We start from the raw sequence: 16,706 nt of genomic DNA on the forward strand, positions 1-16,706 counted from the left end.
TCATCCTGGAGGGCCGTCTCCAGTGGTGTCCCCCAGAGAACGGTGCTTGGAGCTGTGCTCTTTAACCTATTTATTAATGACTTGGATGAGGGGGTGGAAAGCTCAAAGATTAAGTTTGTGGATGATACCAAGCTCATCAGAGGATGAGGTAAGGATCCAGGATGACCTTGATAGACTGGTTTTACAGGCTGAATGGAATCAGATGAGGTTTAGTGGGGAAAAGTGCCAGGTCCTGGGGCTCACGATCAACCAGAAGATAAACATGAGCCAGCAGTGCAATGAGGTTCCCAGCAGGGCAAATACAGCTCTGATGTGCATCAGCCGATGTGTGGCCAGTAGATCCAGGGAGGTGCACCTCCCTCTCTTTTTGGTGTTGGTGAGGCCGCAGCTGGAGTACTGTGTCCAGGGCACTGCACTTCAGGAAGGACACGGATGAGCTCAAGAGGGTACAAAGAAGGGCCACCCATATGATTAGGCACCTGGAGAATAGGCCCTATGAGGAGGGGCTCCGGGAACTGGGCCTGTTCAGTCTGAGTAAGAGAAAACTGAGATTTGACCTGATAGCCGCCTACAAGTACATCGGGGGGAGCACCAAGGTCTAGGGGAGCAGCTCTTCAGGAAGGCACTCCTTGGGAGTGGACTTGATTATCTTACAGGTCCCTTCCGGTCCTTCGATCCTATGATCCTATGATGCTAAATCTACCGATGCATTGGGGTGGATATCATCAGGGAGAAGGCAATTCAGCTTTCCACCATGTTGCAGCCAAAGTGCAAATGGGGTCAAATCCTGCGTAGGAACAGCTTGAAGGAGCCTTTTATTCACAGGGGGCTTTGAGAAAGTAAATGTATCCTGCTGAGAGGTTGTTCAGTGCCTGCTTGTGTATTGACCTAATTGATCAGAGCATGTCCGAGCTGTGGGTGTTTTGGCACGTGGTATGGAACTTCCTGGAAGCTAATTTTGCTTGTGAGGTTTGAGGTTTTGCAGCTCATCACTGCTAGGGCTAATTGCAATGCAGCAAACTGCATTGCTGCTGTAACGGGAAAGTGGTAGGGTTTTTTCCCTCCGGGCCTGATGACAGGAAAATGCCAGCTGGGATGGGTTGTGCGTGTCTGGTTCAGTGTGCTTTCCTTGGCCAATCCCTTGTTTATTCCTCACTGTCTCATCTCCAGCAAGTCCCATATGGGGCTTTCTTTCCCTTCCTACCAGGGAGGAGACAATTTCCAAGAGCCGTGCTTTTCCAGATGACAATCAGAGGTCATGCCTGCATAAGCAAGGGGCATCGGTTTGACCTATGGGGCGAATAGATCTGGTGAAATTGGTGCCTAAAGTGTAAAGTCTCTCCCCCTGTTATTGCAAGAGGTGCTTAAAGCGATCTTCAAATGGAAACTTCCACAAGGGTTTGACCTGGTTCAGCTAAAGCAGTGCAAAGGTGTGTGTGTGTGAGCACACCCTCTGCCCTGGCAGGGTGACTCAGTAGGTGACATTTATGTGAAAGTGAAGAGAAACATGAAGTTAGATTAAGCAGGTTCCTTTTTAGACCAAATGCACTGCTGCCATAGCTAAGGTGGGGGGATGCATTGACTGGGGAAGGCTGATGCTCCTGCCAGGACTTAGAAAACCCAGAGGTTCCTGCCTAAAGGGTCTTGCTCTTCTGCTTGGGGACCTACCAGTCATCAGGTTTGGGGTCAGGAAGGAATTTTCCCCCTTGGTCAGACTGGCGTGAAGCCAGGCAGAAGGCTGGTGCCTTTATGGTCTGGTATGGACAGCAGGGTTTTGCTTTCCTCTGTAGTGTGAGACCTGGTCCTCTCCCCAGGGTCCTTTTTGGCCATTGCAAGTGGCAGGGTGTAATCCATGCCCTTGCTTGTCCTGCTCTTGTCGACAGTCTGTTGTAGGGTGTTCTTGGTGCTCCTGGCTTTGTGCCTGCTAACGTTTGCCTTTGCATGCCAGGGGCTGGACCCAGTACCCTGGGAGGTCCCTCTCAGTCCTGTATTCCCATGAGATCAGCTGCCTGTTGGACATGGGTCGGTTAGATACAGGGTGTATGTGGTAATGGGGAGGGTATAGCTAGCACACCACCTGAATGCTGGGTGCAAACCTGGTGTGATTGCACGCCAAGGGAATAGAGGTGGGGAGGAGGTAGCTAAGGAAGGGTGTTACATTAAGCAAACTTCCTGCTGTAAGAGCCTTGGATTGAGCCAAGCATCCTCCAAAGCTGGGGTCAGGGGGCAGGTGAGGCATTGCTGTCTCCTTGCTCCTCCATGGCTGGAAGAGCCAGAGCCTGGTTCACCTTCCCCTGAGCAGTATTGCCCAGAGCTGGTCCAAGTTACCCTTCCCGTGCACAGCCCCACCTTGCTGCCATGCAAGGCCGTCCAGCAAAGATTCCCGGCACAACCTGCAGAGAACAGCACACCATGGGCAGGGACCATGGGGCTGGCCCTGAGTGCATGAGCTATACAGACCCCGTAACTGTCCCTCACTTCTACCCTCCTGAAATGCATGCATTAATGACCTCCGAAGTGTTTTGACACAAAGCAAAGCTCACACCCAGCCTGCATTTAGCAACGTGTCCTCTCTCAGGGCAGCTGCAACCCTGATGCCGAAACAAGAACAGCAACTCTGCGCGTGACGGCCACAGGACTTTGCAGAGGGGTGCAGGATGGCTCCCAGCTGGTCTCTTCTCAGCTGGTCTGATCCAAAGCCCACTGCAACCCCTGAGTGCATCTCCACTGACTGTGCACCGAGTTCCTAATGGACTGAGGGGCCACGTTCAGTGCAGGAGGCATCTTGCACCGGTGCTAAAGTAAGGCTGGGACAAACCGTGCGATAGATCAGGGCAGGACCCCCAGGGAGGCCACAAGCTGATTGTGTTGTGCTTTTATATCGGTGCTTAAGTATCGCTGGTTTCTTATGCAGATTGGGGGCTATTTCCCCTGGGCCGGTTTCCCGGGAGAACCCCTGGGATACCTCGATCCTCTGTGCCAGAAGGCACAGGCAAAGCTCCTGCTGACGACTACAGGGATTTGGCTCATGCACTTCCCCAGACTGATATTGGGCTGTGCCGCCCTCGGAGATTGCAAGTACCCTCCGTGGCTGCCATGGACCGGATGCCTGGGAGGGGTCACCGCCAGCACCCAGGCCGGGAGGTAGGCAAAGGTGTTGAATCTGCATGTGTGAATGTTAAGTGACTTTGTGTGGAATCTGCTCATGCCAATATGTGTATAGCTTTTCTTTATGCTTCCAAGATATTCTGTGCCTGCCGCTCGTGTCCACATTTAATTGTCATTTATTTGTGAGCACCTTGGACAAACGTAACATAGGCAGCCAGAGGCACCTGCCCAGGGGCCTACTATCAGATGGCACGTTATCAAGATGCAGCTGTTTCTCTGTCCCCCTCCACCCCACAAGGTTTCTTTGTAAAGGACAGTGAGCTCTGAGCTCACAGCATCTCCCAGCTGAAGCCCTAAGCAAGGAGGTCCCCGCTGCACTGGGGTCCGGAGCTGAGGGATGCACCCCAGGGAGCAGATCATGACAAATCAAGTCCTGAGCGATCGGCAGCAGCGGGAGGGATGCACTGGAGCAACCTGCATCCTTAGAGCATCTCTGAGCCCGCAGGGCTGTGTCCCCCCATGCCCGCCAACCTTTCCAGCCAGTCTTAGCATTCATCACCGTGCGCCCAGCAAGGCGGGGACCGGGCTCGCCAGGCAGCCAGAGGTAAAGCACTCCCAAAAGTCACATGAATGAGAAGAGAAGCTGGGAATCCGCTCTACCACGTAAAGCAACCCCTTCACTCAATCCACAGCTAAATCCCCGGTGACTTCAGGAGGGCTCTGCCTGGCTCAGAGGGCTGCAGTTGCCGGACCTAGTCTCCCCGGTGCCTAGCCACTAAAACCTGCTCCAAGAGCCAGCCAGCGCCACGTGAGCAGCACACCAGCGGTGCTCTGAAACCAGGAGGACCTTAAAGCTGGTTTACACCTAAACCTGCACTCCTCAGGGGGCAAGAGGATAGTGCCCGCGGGAACGGGGCACAGGGTCTCAGAGGAGCGATGCCCCAGGGATGAGGGCAGTGCTGGTCGGAGATGGGGAAGACTCGCACTCAGTTCCCTGCCTGCCCCAGACAGCCCAGGGGCCCTACGGCAGATCACTTGGTGTCTGTGTCTCAGCGGCCTAGAGCTCCCCAGCCTTCCCAAGGGGCTGAAGGAGAGTGCGGGGAGAGCCGGTGAGCGGGGCGACTCATTCCCCATCACTCGTGACTCGATTTAGCTCCTTGGCCCTTGCCCGGTATTGACCCAGACTAGACGCAGGAACTGCATGGGCTCAGAAGGGCCTGGCAAGGGACCAGCAGCAGCCTGCTCATGCCACCTGCCCTCGAGACACTAACGGGGCTTGGCTCCGATTGCCAGAAGCAGCGACTGCGCCGCAGTTTTGGGGGCTCAGAGCTGACGGTGCCGCTGGCCACGGTGTGCCCGTTATGCAGAGGGCCCACATTCACGCACAGCACAAAGAGCTGGGGTCTGAAACAGGCTGAACACCCTGGGAGTACTCAGCACCTCTGAACACCAAGTACGCAGGCAAGTGCTGAAATACGTCAGGGGCCCGAGCGTGCTAATGTGAGCTCCGCTTCATCCTCCTGGTTTGAAACAAGGCTCAGGACCAGCCACTTCTTGCAGCCCCTGCTCTGTCTTTAGGAGGTCCCCTCGTAAGCACATGGCTTTGCACGGGGAAGGCAGAGGGTTTGTGCAAGAATCCAGGTAGCAGCTTCAGCAACCTGCGGGGTACACACCTACCCTCCGGGTACAAGAATCTGACACATCCCCGAACCAGCGTGAAATGGCTGCATCCCATCTCTTCCCTTGCAGTACACAAGGAAGACTGGCACAGGTTCTGCTTTCCAAGTACTCTCTTTAGAGTCAGGATACAGCACCACGGCCTGCCAGCAAATGCAACATCACCTCCCACAGAAGAGCCAAGTCCCCTGGGAGGTAAAAATTTACTCCTGGCACCTGTGAGAACTTGGGCCGGGCAGTACAACAGTGATGTTTGCATGAGCTCGTGCTTTAAATATTTCTTAAGCTCCTTCTCTCCTAGCTACATGCACCAGTCATTAATGACAATTCATGCATGTCAATCATGGTCAGGGAGCCCCAATTAAAAAGACGGTTTGTCTCATTTTGGATGTACCCTGTACCGTGCCTTTTCCCAAAAACCTCCTGTCACGACTAAGGATATCTGCTGCCGTAAGTGTGGTACTAGACTAATTAGATGTTTGCTTAATGTGAATATAACATGCTTTAATAGCTTCAAGCCAGGCTGTGTAGAACACGTCGGGCAAGAGCACGAAATCCAGCCTGCCTGAATAAATGTGATCGTTAAAGCAAAGTATTCACTGAAGGTTGTCTATCAAGTAGAAGCCATCCTGGAGAAGGCATGAAGCCCAGCACTGCCTCAAGAAGAGTTAACGTAACAAATCACATCATGTAAAAGGCCTTTCGGAAATATGCTGTCAGGCCTTTTTCACTGACAACATTCAAGCTCTTTTGCTTTCCCAGTATATATAATACATTTTGGCTCTGCCCAGCTGTTTATGGTCTTAAACCCAACTTGGCAAAAGCTCACCCGACTGCAACTTAATTCATGTGAAGCTGTTCCATGCCGGGAGCCTTTGCTGGAGCCAAGTGTCACACATGGATCAATCTCTGCTGGTTCCCACAGGGCCCTGAAGTGCTGTGGTCCTGCACCCAGAACGCTCCTGGCCTGCCAGACCAGAGTCCTGCTTGCAAATCCAGGGCAAGGCATGGTAGGATAAATAACCCGGCTGCATGCAGAGATAGCCGTCTATGCTCTAGGGATCACCTCTAGCACTGCAAAACCCCACTGGGGCAGCTCCAAACGGCTGCATCAGCTGAATAGCTGACCGCAGGATAAGCTCAAACATCAGAACGGCCTGGTCCAGGACCCCCGCCGCAGGCCAGGCCAGCTAGCTTGAGCGGGAGGCACCTGGAGACTGCTGCGTGTGAAGAGGAAGCAGGTGAGGGCCAACGCTCTGCTTGTACCTTGAACTCACGCCCCAGGGAAGACAGCCCTGGAGAACCATTAATCCGAGACACCCTGTCCTGTGCATTTAAGACAATCTGGGTGTTGGTCGAGGAGAGGGTCACACTGGAGAATTGATTATCCACAGCTTTTGTTTATTTTAATTTAAAGACTGACTTGCCCATTGATGGGGGCAGGTGGGGGCATGTGAGAGACGCACACCCCATGCAGCCCTGCAAGTCAATGGGCTCCTCCGTGCGGAGCAACTTGTAGTTCTGGGTGTGGGACCTCACTGGAGAATAAGATCCGCAGACCAGAGTTAGAGACATTCACCGCATTAGGCAGCAAATGCCTTATTTGCACAGTCCAGATGCTCCAGGAGGCTAAGTGCAGCCATGTCAAGACATTCATCGTTACTACCACGGCCCCAGATTTTAGCTCCAACCTGGGACAGGGAGTGAGAGCTGCAGCCGGGGGGAGAAGCTTCAGGTCTGTCGAACATGTACACAGCGAGAACGCAGGTGCTTTCCCTTCCCCAGGACACACGTTCACACATCTGATGCTTTGTGCACACGATCCATTCCTCCCAGTCGCGCCCATGGTCACGGTCGGTGCTGACTGTAGGCCAGTGTGAACAAGGAGCAATGCAATATCCCCTTCAAGTCATCCCAGAAAGTGAGCGGCTGCTTGCTGCCTGGCAGGCTCCATGCCCGGGGCACAGAATCGGAGGCCGGGCAGCTTTCTTATAGTTCAGTCTCCTGCAAAGTCGGTGGAAAAACATACGGAAGGAGGAGGTGCGGAAGATGATGAACACCCAGGGGTCCACGATGGAATTCACTGACATGAACCGCAGGGCGGTGAGGTCCGCTTTCTCGTTGAAGTCAGGAGCAAAGGCCCCGATGTAGGCACGCACCTGTGATGAAGAGGAAAGCGATCTTGTTAGCAAAGCTAGAAGCCAAGTTCTGGGTTCTCCAGTCCTCCCAGGTAGCTTTCACCCCAGGGTCAGCCTTCATTCTCAGCTGGCTTAAGGTTTGGAAGGGACCTCAGGAGATCACACCTAATCCAACCTCCTGCTCCAAGCAGGACCAGCCCCAACTACATCATCCCAGCCACGGCTTTGTCTAACCTAGTCTTCAAAACCTCCAAGGATGGAGAGTTCATAACCTCTCTGGGTAACCTCTTCCAGTGTTTTCCTACCTTCCACATGAGAAAGTTCTTCCTAATACCCAAGCTCAACTTCCCTTGCTGCAACTGGAGCCTGTTGCTCCTTGTTCTGCCATCTGCCACCGCTGAGACCAGTCCCGCTTTGCCCTGACACCAACAGCACGCTCCACTCTAACCCGCCCCACGGACCCAAGGGTAAGCAATCTGCTCCTGAGCAATGAAATAACAGTTTCCCTGCATACGACTCCACTTCACACAGCTGAAACTCCAGCTCAAGAGTGCTGGCGAGTTCATACCAGCCGCACCTCGCGCCCTGTTCATGTTCGTGGTTCCTCTGCAGACAAGCTCAGTAGCTGGTGTTGTGCTGAGCCTAACTCTGATCTCTGCTGGATGGGGACAGACCGCGAGTGGCTCTGCTGAAGTCACCGTGGAGCTGGACTGGGGCAGCATCAAGAATGGGCTTGATATTTTGGGCCATGCAATGGCTATGAACAAACTTTCTCTCAATCGCTGTGGCAGGTCTAAGATCTAAGCAACCTTTCTGCTCCCTGATCATGGCATCACCAGGGAACTACACAGCCCCTCTAAACTTTAAGGCCTGATCTCAGTGACCCCAGCCAGCCCAGTCCCATGCAAAAAGCTCCACCGACAGAGGGTCAGGCAGGGGCCTGGGACCTTGTCCCCACCTCTGGCATGGGCTCTCTCTGGAGGGAGGGGAGCAGATGAGCTCTGCAGGCTTCAAGCCACGCCAGCACTTCCCGTGTCCCAGGAATCCCCTGCAGCACAGTCCAAAGCGACTGCAGCAGGGAGCGGGGAGGGTCTGGGCTTCACCTTCCCATAGCTCAGGGGATTAACAATGCAGTCAAGCCGACGTGCAACCCCTGGTAAGAGTCAACCCCCGGTAAGAGCAGCATCCACTTACCAGCAGAATCCTACTGTGCATCCAGACCACACTCCCTGTAACAGCAGCAGCCTCTTAGGAGCAACATAGCTCTAAGACACTGGCATGTTGCTACTAAAAGACATTATTAACTGCACTGGCTCCGCTTTGCAAGGAGACTGCTCCTTGACTTACTGGCCCTTGGGCCTGATGCTCATTCTCTTTCCACTGGTGTAACTCCGCTTACACCACGGGACTCGTTCTAGATTTCCCCTGGGAGGAAGGGAGACTCAGGCCCTGCTCATGCAAAAGATGGCTTGCAGAGAATATATACAAGCAGCGGGTTAGTCTCAGGACAACCCAAAGGACCCCTGGAAGCTGTGAACTGTGTGGCCTGCATTCAAGCGCACTGTGAGAAGAGCCCTTCTGTCTACGGCAGTGGTTCTCAGCCAGGTTGGCGTGGCATCCCGGGGGCACAGAGATCCTCTCAAGGGTGCCACACACAATGCTAGTGCTGTGAGGTGCGCAAACAGGATTTGCAGGATAAACCCAGAGATGTCAAACAGGAGTCCACAGTGTTGAAACCATTCTGCCCTGCTGCAGTCTCCGAGGTCTTTGCAACAGCAGAATTGCTCTGTTACTTTCTGTAGTTGGGAAATGAGTGAAAACTAAGAGCTGGCATTTTCCAAAGGGTGCCTTGAGTTAAATGGCAGGGGTGGGGCACGAAGCCTCATGAGGCTGGGGACCACTGATCTAAAGCCCAGCCTTGGGAGCAGGGACTGGACTTTGACATAACCTGGGGAGTTGTCTTTGCCAGCAGATTGGGGAGCAACGTCAGGAAGTTCCTCCACTTCTCCAGCCTAAATTTCCCCTGCTGCAGCTTGAGGCCATTGCTCCTAGTCCTGTCCGCCACGGCCACAGAGAAAAGCCCATCTCTGTTTTCTCTATAATCACTGTTCAACTAGTTGAAGACCGCTATCAAATCCCCCCAGTCTTCTTTTCTCCAGACTAAACAACCCTAGTTCTTTTAGCTTTTCTTTACGGCTCCGTAGACCCAGGCCTGAGACCCCTGCACGGGGAAGGGAGCAGGGGCTGGGCAGCCCTGGGGGTTTGCACCTCGGCTGTACTGGACCTGAGCCCACGCTGGGCTGCCTGGAAGTGCATGAACAGCCGCGCTTGGGAAGGGCTCACCGAGCTCTCACAGCATGTCCATCACCAAGGTATGCTTGTTTTGGCCGGAGGGAGAAATACAGTCCTGGGCATGTTCAAATACCTGTGATTCTTGGGCCAGAGTCAAAGCCAGACCCATTCCTTCCCCCAGCTCCGCTCTGCTGCTTAGCACGTTCTGACGCCAGGGCAGGCAGCGATCTGAAAGCCATTTAGCAGCTAAACCAGCTTTCCATTGAATGCGATTATTGGAAAATGCCCATGAGGAGACTAGTTACAGACAGGCAACAGGAAAAATAACCAAACAGAGGGTTTTTTCCCTGTGCAGGGCTCAGAAAAGGCCCATTAAATTAAAAAACCCACACTGAAGTCTAACACAAATGATTGCACTAGTGGGACTCCTCTTTCGCTTGCACTGGGGCAAACTCGAAGTGACCTCGCTTCAGTAAGGAGAAAGATGCTGGCAGGTGAGGAAAGCAGAATCCAGCCTATGCCTTCGAGACTTGCTTTTAAAAATGCCTCTGCTGCAAAACTGCACGTGCACTTCTCCTAGAGTAAGTGGGGGCTTGCACGGTTCACAGCAAGCGCCGGGTTCAAAGCAAAGGTATTTGAGGAAGTGAGGGATCGAGCTCCTTGAGACTCTTCTGTCTCCTCCCAGCTCAGAAGCTGTGTGTGACGCGAGTTCCCTCTTGTGGGCAAAAAAACCGTGTTGCATTTGAGCTTCACAGAATCATAGAAAATTTGGGTTTAAAGGGAGCTCAGGAGATCACATCTAGTCCAACCACCTGCTCCAAGCAGGACCAGCCCCAACTACATCATCCCAGACACGGCTTTGTCTAGCTGGGTCTTCAGCACCTGCAAGGATGGAGACTCCACCACCTCTCTGGGTAACCAGTGCTTTACTACCTTCCAAGTTAAAAAGCATTTCCTAATATCTAGCCTCAACTTCCCTTGCTGCAGCTTGAGCCCATTGCTCCTTGTCCTGTCGTCTGCCCCCACTGAGACCAGTCCAGCTCCATCCTCTTTGCAGCCCCCCTATGGAGAGTTGAAGGCTGCTATCAAATCCCACCTCGCTCTTCTCTTCCCTAGACTCAATAACCCCAGCTCCCTCAGCCTCTCCTCATAAGCCACGTGCCCCTAACCATTCACCCTGCTGGCCCGTGCTGTACAGGGGTATTCGATCATCATTAACGCTACTTCTACAGGACGTGTTCAGACAAGCCATCAGGTCCCCGGGCAGATGGTGGCCATCTCTAGGGCCTCTGGGGGAGCCCTAACGGAGATCAGGGTCAGGCAGAACAGGACTGGAGGCTGGCAGCACAGAGTGGGGTTTTAAAAGGTATCTCTGTGTCTACAGATGCAGGTGGGGGCCTATTAAGGATCTCTAAGCACAGAGGTACCTTCCAGTGGGAGATGAGGGCCAAGCAGGGATGAAGGATTAAGCACTGCAGGGCTAAATTTGTACGCAGCTGGCCCCAGAAGGGACTCCAGCCCCCTGCACATATTGACCCGATGGCTACAGTAACTCAGGTGAGCAAGCGGCTGGACAAGGCTTTCAGGACAGCGACTTTGCACTGAGGATCCAACGAAGCCCCCACCTTGACGTGACTTTACTGGCCCCAGGTGCCCGGGCACTTTCGAAAGCGCTGGCTGCACTGTTTCAACACCTACAAGCACATGGCATCCTTGCATTTTACTACTGGGGCACGTTTCATCAGGTGCCCAGGGCTGCGGGGATAGCCGTGTCAGCATAGCTGGGCCAGCAGAGCCCTCTAGCGGGGACACCACGCATACCCGCATCCTAGCCCGCACAGCGGTGGGGCTGAGGTTTGCAGAGCTGCCCTGGTCTGAGGTTATTCATCATCAAGACTGTGCCCACCTCTCAGCGGGGGAAAGGGGCCCTACGTGCTGCCACCTACACGACTACCTGCAGCAGTCGCAGGGAATAGGAGAGTTGTACACACCTGCTCCCAAACCTGTTTCTTCAAACTGGATTTGGTCTGTGTGATTCCCCCTGACCAGTCTAATAATAATTTCTCATGTAAAACAGGCACCGGCTGCTTAGTCTTTAGACCTGAGTGGCGTCTGTGTTGTGTTCCTCGGTCCCCTCTTTGCATTGGAGGAGGTGTTGTGGGATTTCCTTGCTGCTAAAAGGGGTAAAGCGTTGAGATGGTGGATTGTACAGGATGGTTTGGACGGGGATGATCTTGCCTCAGGGCAGGGGTTAGACTAGATGTGACCTCCGAAGGTCTCTTGCAGCTCAACTTCTGCATGAGTCTGGGATACATCTCCTCTCCCCAGGGATGGCTGGACTTTCTCTGCCAATTTAACTCGGATCCCTGTTCATCACTATACATTTAGAGAGAGGATTTCTTGATGAGCTCTCCACCTCACCTGTCGCTGTTACTTAGCTGGGACTAAAAGATGCTAGTGGTCAGTCTCCACACAATACCACTACACTGCACGCTTGTCTACTTTCCTAAAAAAGGAGAGGAAAGTCCATAGGGGCACCTGGCCAATTTTTATCATCTTGGAAAACCCTATGAAATCTCTGCTAAAACTATTTCCAGTAACAGACCTACCCAACATTGCAGAAGTGATGACATTTACACTTACAACACCCAGGCGATAAGATCAATAAGAGAATAGGGTTGAGATCTTCCTAAGCAGACAGTGAGGGGGTTTCCTCCATTTGCAGTCTTGGCAAATCTTTACTATCCTTCGGTTTTTTTGTTGGATTTAAGGGTTATGCAGAGAAATGTACTCCTCACTGGGTCACGCTTCTCAGTCTGAACTCACACAGAAATAATGTAGTTGGAGACAGCAAGGGATCAAAATATACGTTGTAGACCAAAGAGCATGGGTTTCAGGTTCGATCCCCAGCTGAACTAAATGAACTGGGGGCCCTTCCAGCCTTACTTCTCCATGGAGCTGTATGTCTGCCTCCACATCCTAAACCCTAGTCCAACTAATGTCATGAAATCCAAGGAGCTCATTAAAGAGGACCCGACCTTCTGAAATCTGTCTCCCCACCCAAATTTCTCCCCCTCAAATTTCTATGGACTTTTCGGCTGCTCAAAAAATCATTGTACAGTACTACCTCTCTCAAATACAGGTTTCCTTGTGTTTCTTAAAAGAATTTTTTTCAAGATCTGTGGTCTGCAGGAATTTTTCATATTGAAAGCTAATGATAACCTACAAAATTACATTTAAGCAAAAAGGAAGTCAACCTTTCCAAGTCACAGAAAAGATTGGTTATGGGGGTGTGGGAAAGCATATTAAAAGTATAACATTTACTCTCATTTATATCCTCTTCTATGAAACATCCTTAAATGGATTTTTCTCCAAATTTCATCCCCTAAGTGACTTTTTTACAGTAAGAACTCTCATTTCCTTTTAATCATGTAATTATAAAAGGCATCTGGGACTATTAAAATGTCCCTCCTTCTATTAACAGGCATCATATAGCTGGCTGCACTTTGACGCAATGACGCACCCTCTCCTCCAGCTGGACCTTTTATATACAAAACAGCATTAACCACAGTAAACAGAGGTCATGAGAGGTGGTTAGCCAGGTTAGCTCCAAGCCAGGCAGGAGGCAAGGCAGGGTCACACCTTAGAAATTAACTGGGTCAGAAAGGCATGAGCTTTCCTCAGTAAACAGGATGCATCAGTATGAGATATATAATAAACTGGGTTTATCCAGTTTCCATCTCCGTATAAAATGACATGTAGATGGCTCCCTATACAAGCAAAGGTATGAATACTGCACAACATCCAGGTTTGATCATTTCAACTTGTAAGTTTAACAAAAACCTGTCTCAAACGAGTCAACCCACAGACACCAGTTAAACTAATGCTCGTGGCTAACTACTCACATGCACAAGCACTTGCAGAAACTTCGAAATGAGCAGAATCGGTTTAGTTTTCTGTGACATATATGTGGGCACTGCGTAATGGAAAAATCAGCTTTAGGGAGAATGGGAAGGGGCTTCTGAGAAGCCCTGGGATGAGAAGGGTAGGCAGTGTTTAAGATGCTCCCCGGAGGGGTTTAGCCCTCTCACGGTGTCATACACAGAACGCTCCCTAAACCAGACTTTAAACTCTGCTTTAAAGCACAGGCAGGAGCGGAGCAGTGACAGAAGACGCATGACTTGTTCTTCTACACGATCAGCTCCATCTCGGTGCACGAGTGAAAAATAGGGTCTTTCCAGCTGAAGCTCAAGTGCTCCAGGACTTCTCAGAAGTCAGCTCACTTGGCTGCTCTTTTGGATGTTATCGGCAACAACAGGATCCTGCCATCCAAACTTTGCTGTTGGCTCTGTCGAAGGGACGTGGGGGGAAGAGAAAGGAGCCTAGCTGCCGGGAATGGACAGGCACCGCTACCTTGATGCTGCAGGGCTGGCCACAGCAAAAAGTGGCTGGGTCTGGGTTTTGTTTTGTTCAGACAACTTTGTCTTCACTTGAAAGCGAAGCACTTGGCTGCCTGCGCTGTGCAAGACAACGGGACAGGCACTGGGTCGGGTCCCCAGGGCTTTCGGTTCCCTTGCTCTCTGAATGATTTCCTGGCACTGCAAGGGGTGGAGCAGGCAAGGGGAGGAAGAAGGGGCCATTTCAAAGGTCACTTCTAGGCCATACCTCCCGTCTAAAGGATCTTTATTACTGAGGAGACCTGAGGAAGGGCCCAAGTCCCTAATCCCTCCCTTGTTGCCTATTTTAAGGCTGTTTCAGGTGCATCTGGAAAGAGGAGGGATTGCAGTCCTCTGTCCACAGGAAAGGTAGGGCAGTGAGAGCTCCCCCGGAGCCGGAGCTGGAGCCACGAGGCTCTGCAGTGCGGCCCCTGGGCTCTTGGCAGAAAGCGGCAACCAAGTGCCAGTGCCGTCACGGGGGGCCTGTCAGTCCTGCACACCCGAGTCCTGTAGCCCATGCTCGTCCCTCCCTCCCTGTGAACTCATGTGGGGCTCTGCATGCGGGCACCAAGCGCTGGGTTCCCCATCGGGCTGGGTGCTCTTTGGTTCACACCGACTGCTGGGTGCCAGTCTGGCTCAGCCCACAGCTGAGAGGAGAGGGGCGGTCACTGCCCAGCGCCAGTCAGATGTTGGGGTCTCCACCTCTGCTGCCAGCACGAGGGACAAGACTCCCTGGCCCGCAGCACAAGGCCTCACCCTGCCCTCTGGGAGGGTGCTGATCTGGGCACGTTCTAGCCATGGAAGGCTCTGCAGCGCCCTCAGCCCCCACGTGGTGCTCAGTCCCATGCCGCCCCCATCCTCCTTTCCTGCAGCTCCAGCAAGCCACCAGTCCCTGCCCAGTAGGTGCATGTCTCCCACCACACCCTGCCTACCAGCCCTGCTGGGGCCCTGCCTGCTTCCAGGCTCCTGAGGAGGTGGGTCGAGGAACCAGGGGCAAAGTCCTGCCCCCTCGAAATCCCCAGCAGCTCGGCTCTGCGCTGCAGCCACCTCCGATTCCCTCCTCGCCCGCAGCTGTGTGTACTGGAGGGGGTCCTGTCTTAACGCCACACACGGGTCTCCCATTCACTTAGTCCATGAGGCTCAACTCTGCCCTGCCTTCTCACCACAGCTGCCTGCAGGAGGGGCCCAGGTGCCAGTGCATTACCTGCCAACCCCTCTCACCTCCCGCCATGGCTCTGCATCTGCACCCCTAGCAAGGGGCTCCCTGGTCCTCTCCTGCCCAGTGCACAGGAGACAAGATCGGGCCATTCCCTTGCCTGGTGGGAAGCCCAGGGTGTGGGCAGGGACCCAGAAAAGATGGCCAGGGGCTGGAGCTGGGCCAGGGGCAGGGGTAAGGACAGGGACCTAGGAAAGGCAGGGGTAAGGACAGGGACCTAGGAGAGTCTGGGGCAAGGGCTGGAGTTGTTCCTGCTAGAGCTGGGACAGGGACCTAAGAAAGGCAGGGACAGGGGTAGAGACAGGGATCTAAGAAAAGCACCGGCAGGGACCTAAGAAAGGCAGGGGCTGGGGCTGCCCCTGCTGGCACTGGCACAGGGGCTGGGGTGAGGCAGGGACCCATGAAAGGCAGGAGCAGGGCCAGGAGCAGAGATGGAGACTTAGGAAAGGCTGGGGCTGGGACAGGGGCTGGAGTTGCCCTTGCTGGAGCTGGGACGGGGACCTAGGAAAGGCAGGGGCAGGGGCTGGGACAGGGGCAGAGGGAAGTCAGGGCGGGAGCTGCGGAAGGCAGAGGCAGGGGCGGCGGGGCTGTACTCACGACGAGCGGCAGCGAGCAGACGGCGAAGAGCGCGGCCATGAGCGCCAGCAGCACGACGTGGTCGAGCTCGCGGAGGCCGGGCCGGGCGCGGGGGCCGGGGCCGCGGGGGCCGGGGGGCCCGGGGCGGCGGCGGGCCAGGCGGAGGAGGCTGCGCGCCGCGCCCAGGCTGCAGAGCGCCACGGCCAGCACGAGGGCGGCCAGCAGCGAGGCGTAGAGCAGCGGGAAGGCGCCGCCGCGCGCCAGGCGCACGAAGCACCACGTGCCGGGGCAGTGCTGCGCGTAGCGGCCCCAGCCCAGGCGCGGCGCGGCGCTGAGCAGCGCGCACAGGGCGGCGGCCGGCAGCAGCAGCAGCAGCGCGGCGCGGCGGCGGCGGGCGCAGCGGCGGCGGTAGCAGTGCGGCCGGGCCAGCGCCAGCCAGCAGCCCGCGGCCAGCGCCAGCAGCGCCAGCGCCGGCGCCAGCCCGAAGAAGGCCATGAGCGCGGCGAAGAGCCCGCACAGCCCCGCGCCCTCGCCGCCCGCCGCCCCGTCGCCCGGCCACAGCTGGCTCAGGCTGCTGTTGCGCGCGTAGGCGGCCAGCACCACGGGGCTCAGCAGCGCCTTGCCCAGCAGGTCGGTGAGCGCCAGCCCGGCCGCCAGCAGCCAGAAGCCGGGCGCCTTCCCGCGGCCCCGCGCCCGCTGCCGCGCCAGCAGCGCCAGCGCCAGCGCGTTGCCCGCCAGCCCCGCGCCGAACAGCAGCGCGCCCGGCAGCGCCGACTGCCCGCTCTGCACCGCGCGGCTGCGCCGGCACGGGTAGCCCTCCGCCTCCGCCGCCGCCGCCGCCGCCTCCATCGCCCGCTCTGCCGCCGCCGCTCCGCTCCGCTCTGCTCCCGCAGCGCAGCCCCGCGCCCACACGCGCCGCCTCCGGCCGCCAGCCCGCCCCGCCCCGCCCCGCCCCGCGCTCCCAGCGCCGTGCCCCTGACAGTCCGCGTCCTGCTGCCGTCCTGCGCTCCCAGCGCCGTGCCCTCTAGTCCCCAGCCCTCCTGCATCGTCCTGCAGCCCGTCCTGCACTCCCAGCGCCGTGCCCTCTAGTCCCCAGCCCTCCTGCATCGTCCTGCAGCCCGTCCTGCGCTCCCAGCGCCGTGCCCTCTAGTCCCCAGCCCTCCTGCATCGTCCTGCAGCCCGTCCTGCGCTCCCAGCGCCGTGCCCTCTAGTCCCCAGCCCTCCTGCATCGTCCTGCAGCGCGTCCTGTGCTCCCAGCGCCGT

The 16,706-nt window shown here is 55.3% G+C and overlaps 1 protein-coding gene across 1 annotated transcript; it reads right to left on the reverse strand.

The window, feature by feature from the left end:
• Positions 1-6,165: 6,165 nt before the first annotated feature.
• LOC106737960 (prostaglandin D2 receptor) lies at positions 6,166-16,325 on the reverse strand. The gene is made up of 2 exons (XM_014601308.3): positions 15,465-16,325; positions 6,166-6,944 (listed from the first exon to the last, which is right to left on the reverse strand). The coding sequence occupies exons 1-2, from the start codon at positions 16,290-16,292 to the stop codon at positions 6,690-6,692; spliced, it is 1,083 nt and encodes a 360-aa protein (XP_014456794.2). The 5' UTR covers positions 16,293-16,325; the 3' UTR covers positions 6,166-6,689.
• Positions 16,326-16,706: the final 381 nt, after the last annotated feature.

The sequence above is a fragment of the Alligator mississippiensis genome, chromosome 2 (genome assembly GCF_030867095.1).
Source record: "Alligator mississippiensis isolate rAllMis1 chromosome 2, rAllMis1, whole genome shotgun sequence".
Lineage (NCBI taxonomy): Eukaryota > Metazoa > Chordata > Crocodylia > Alligatoridae > Alligator > Alligator mississippiensis.

Bases quoted from the DNA above. Each gene is read 5' to 3' on its own strand.
- LOC106737960 (XM_014601308.3), bottom strand. From the start codon at position 16,292: ATGGAGGCGGCGGCGGCGGCGGCGGAGGCGGAGGGCTACCCGTGCCGG. The intron at 6,945-15,464 runs GTGAGTACAGCC...TCTTCATCACAG, and splicing joins TCTGCTCGCTGCCGCTCGTC to GTGCGTGCCTACATCGGGGC.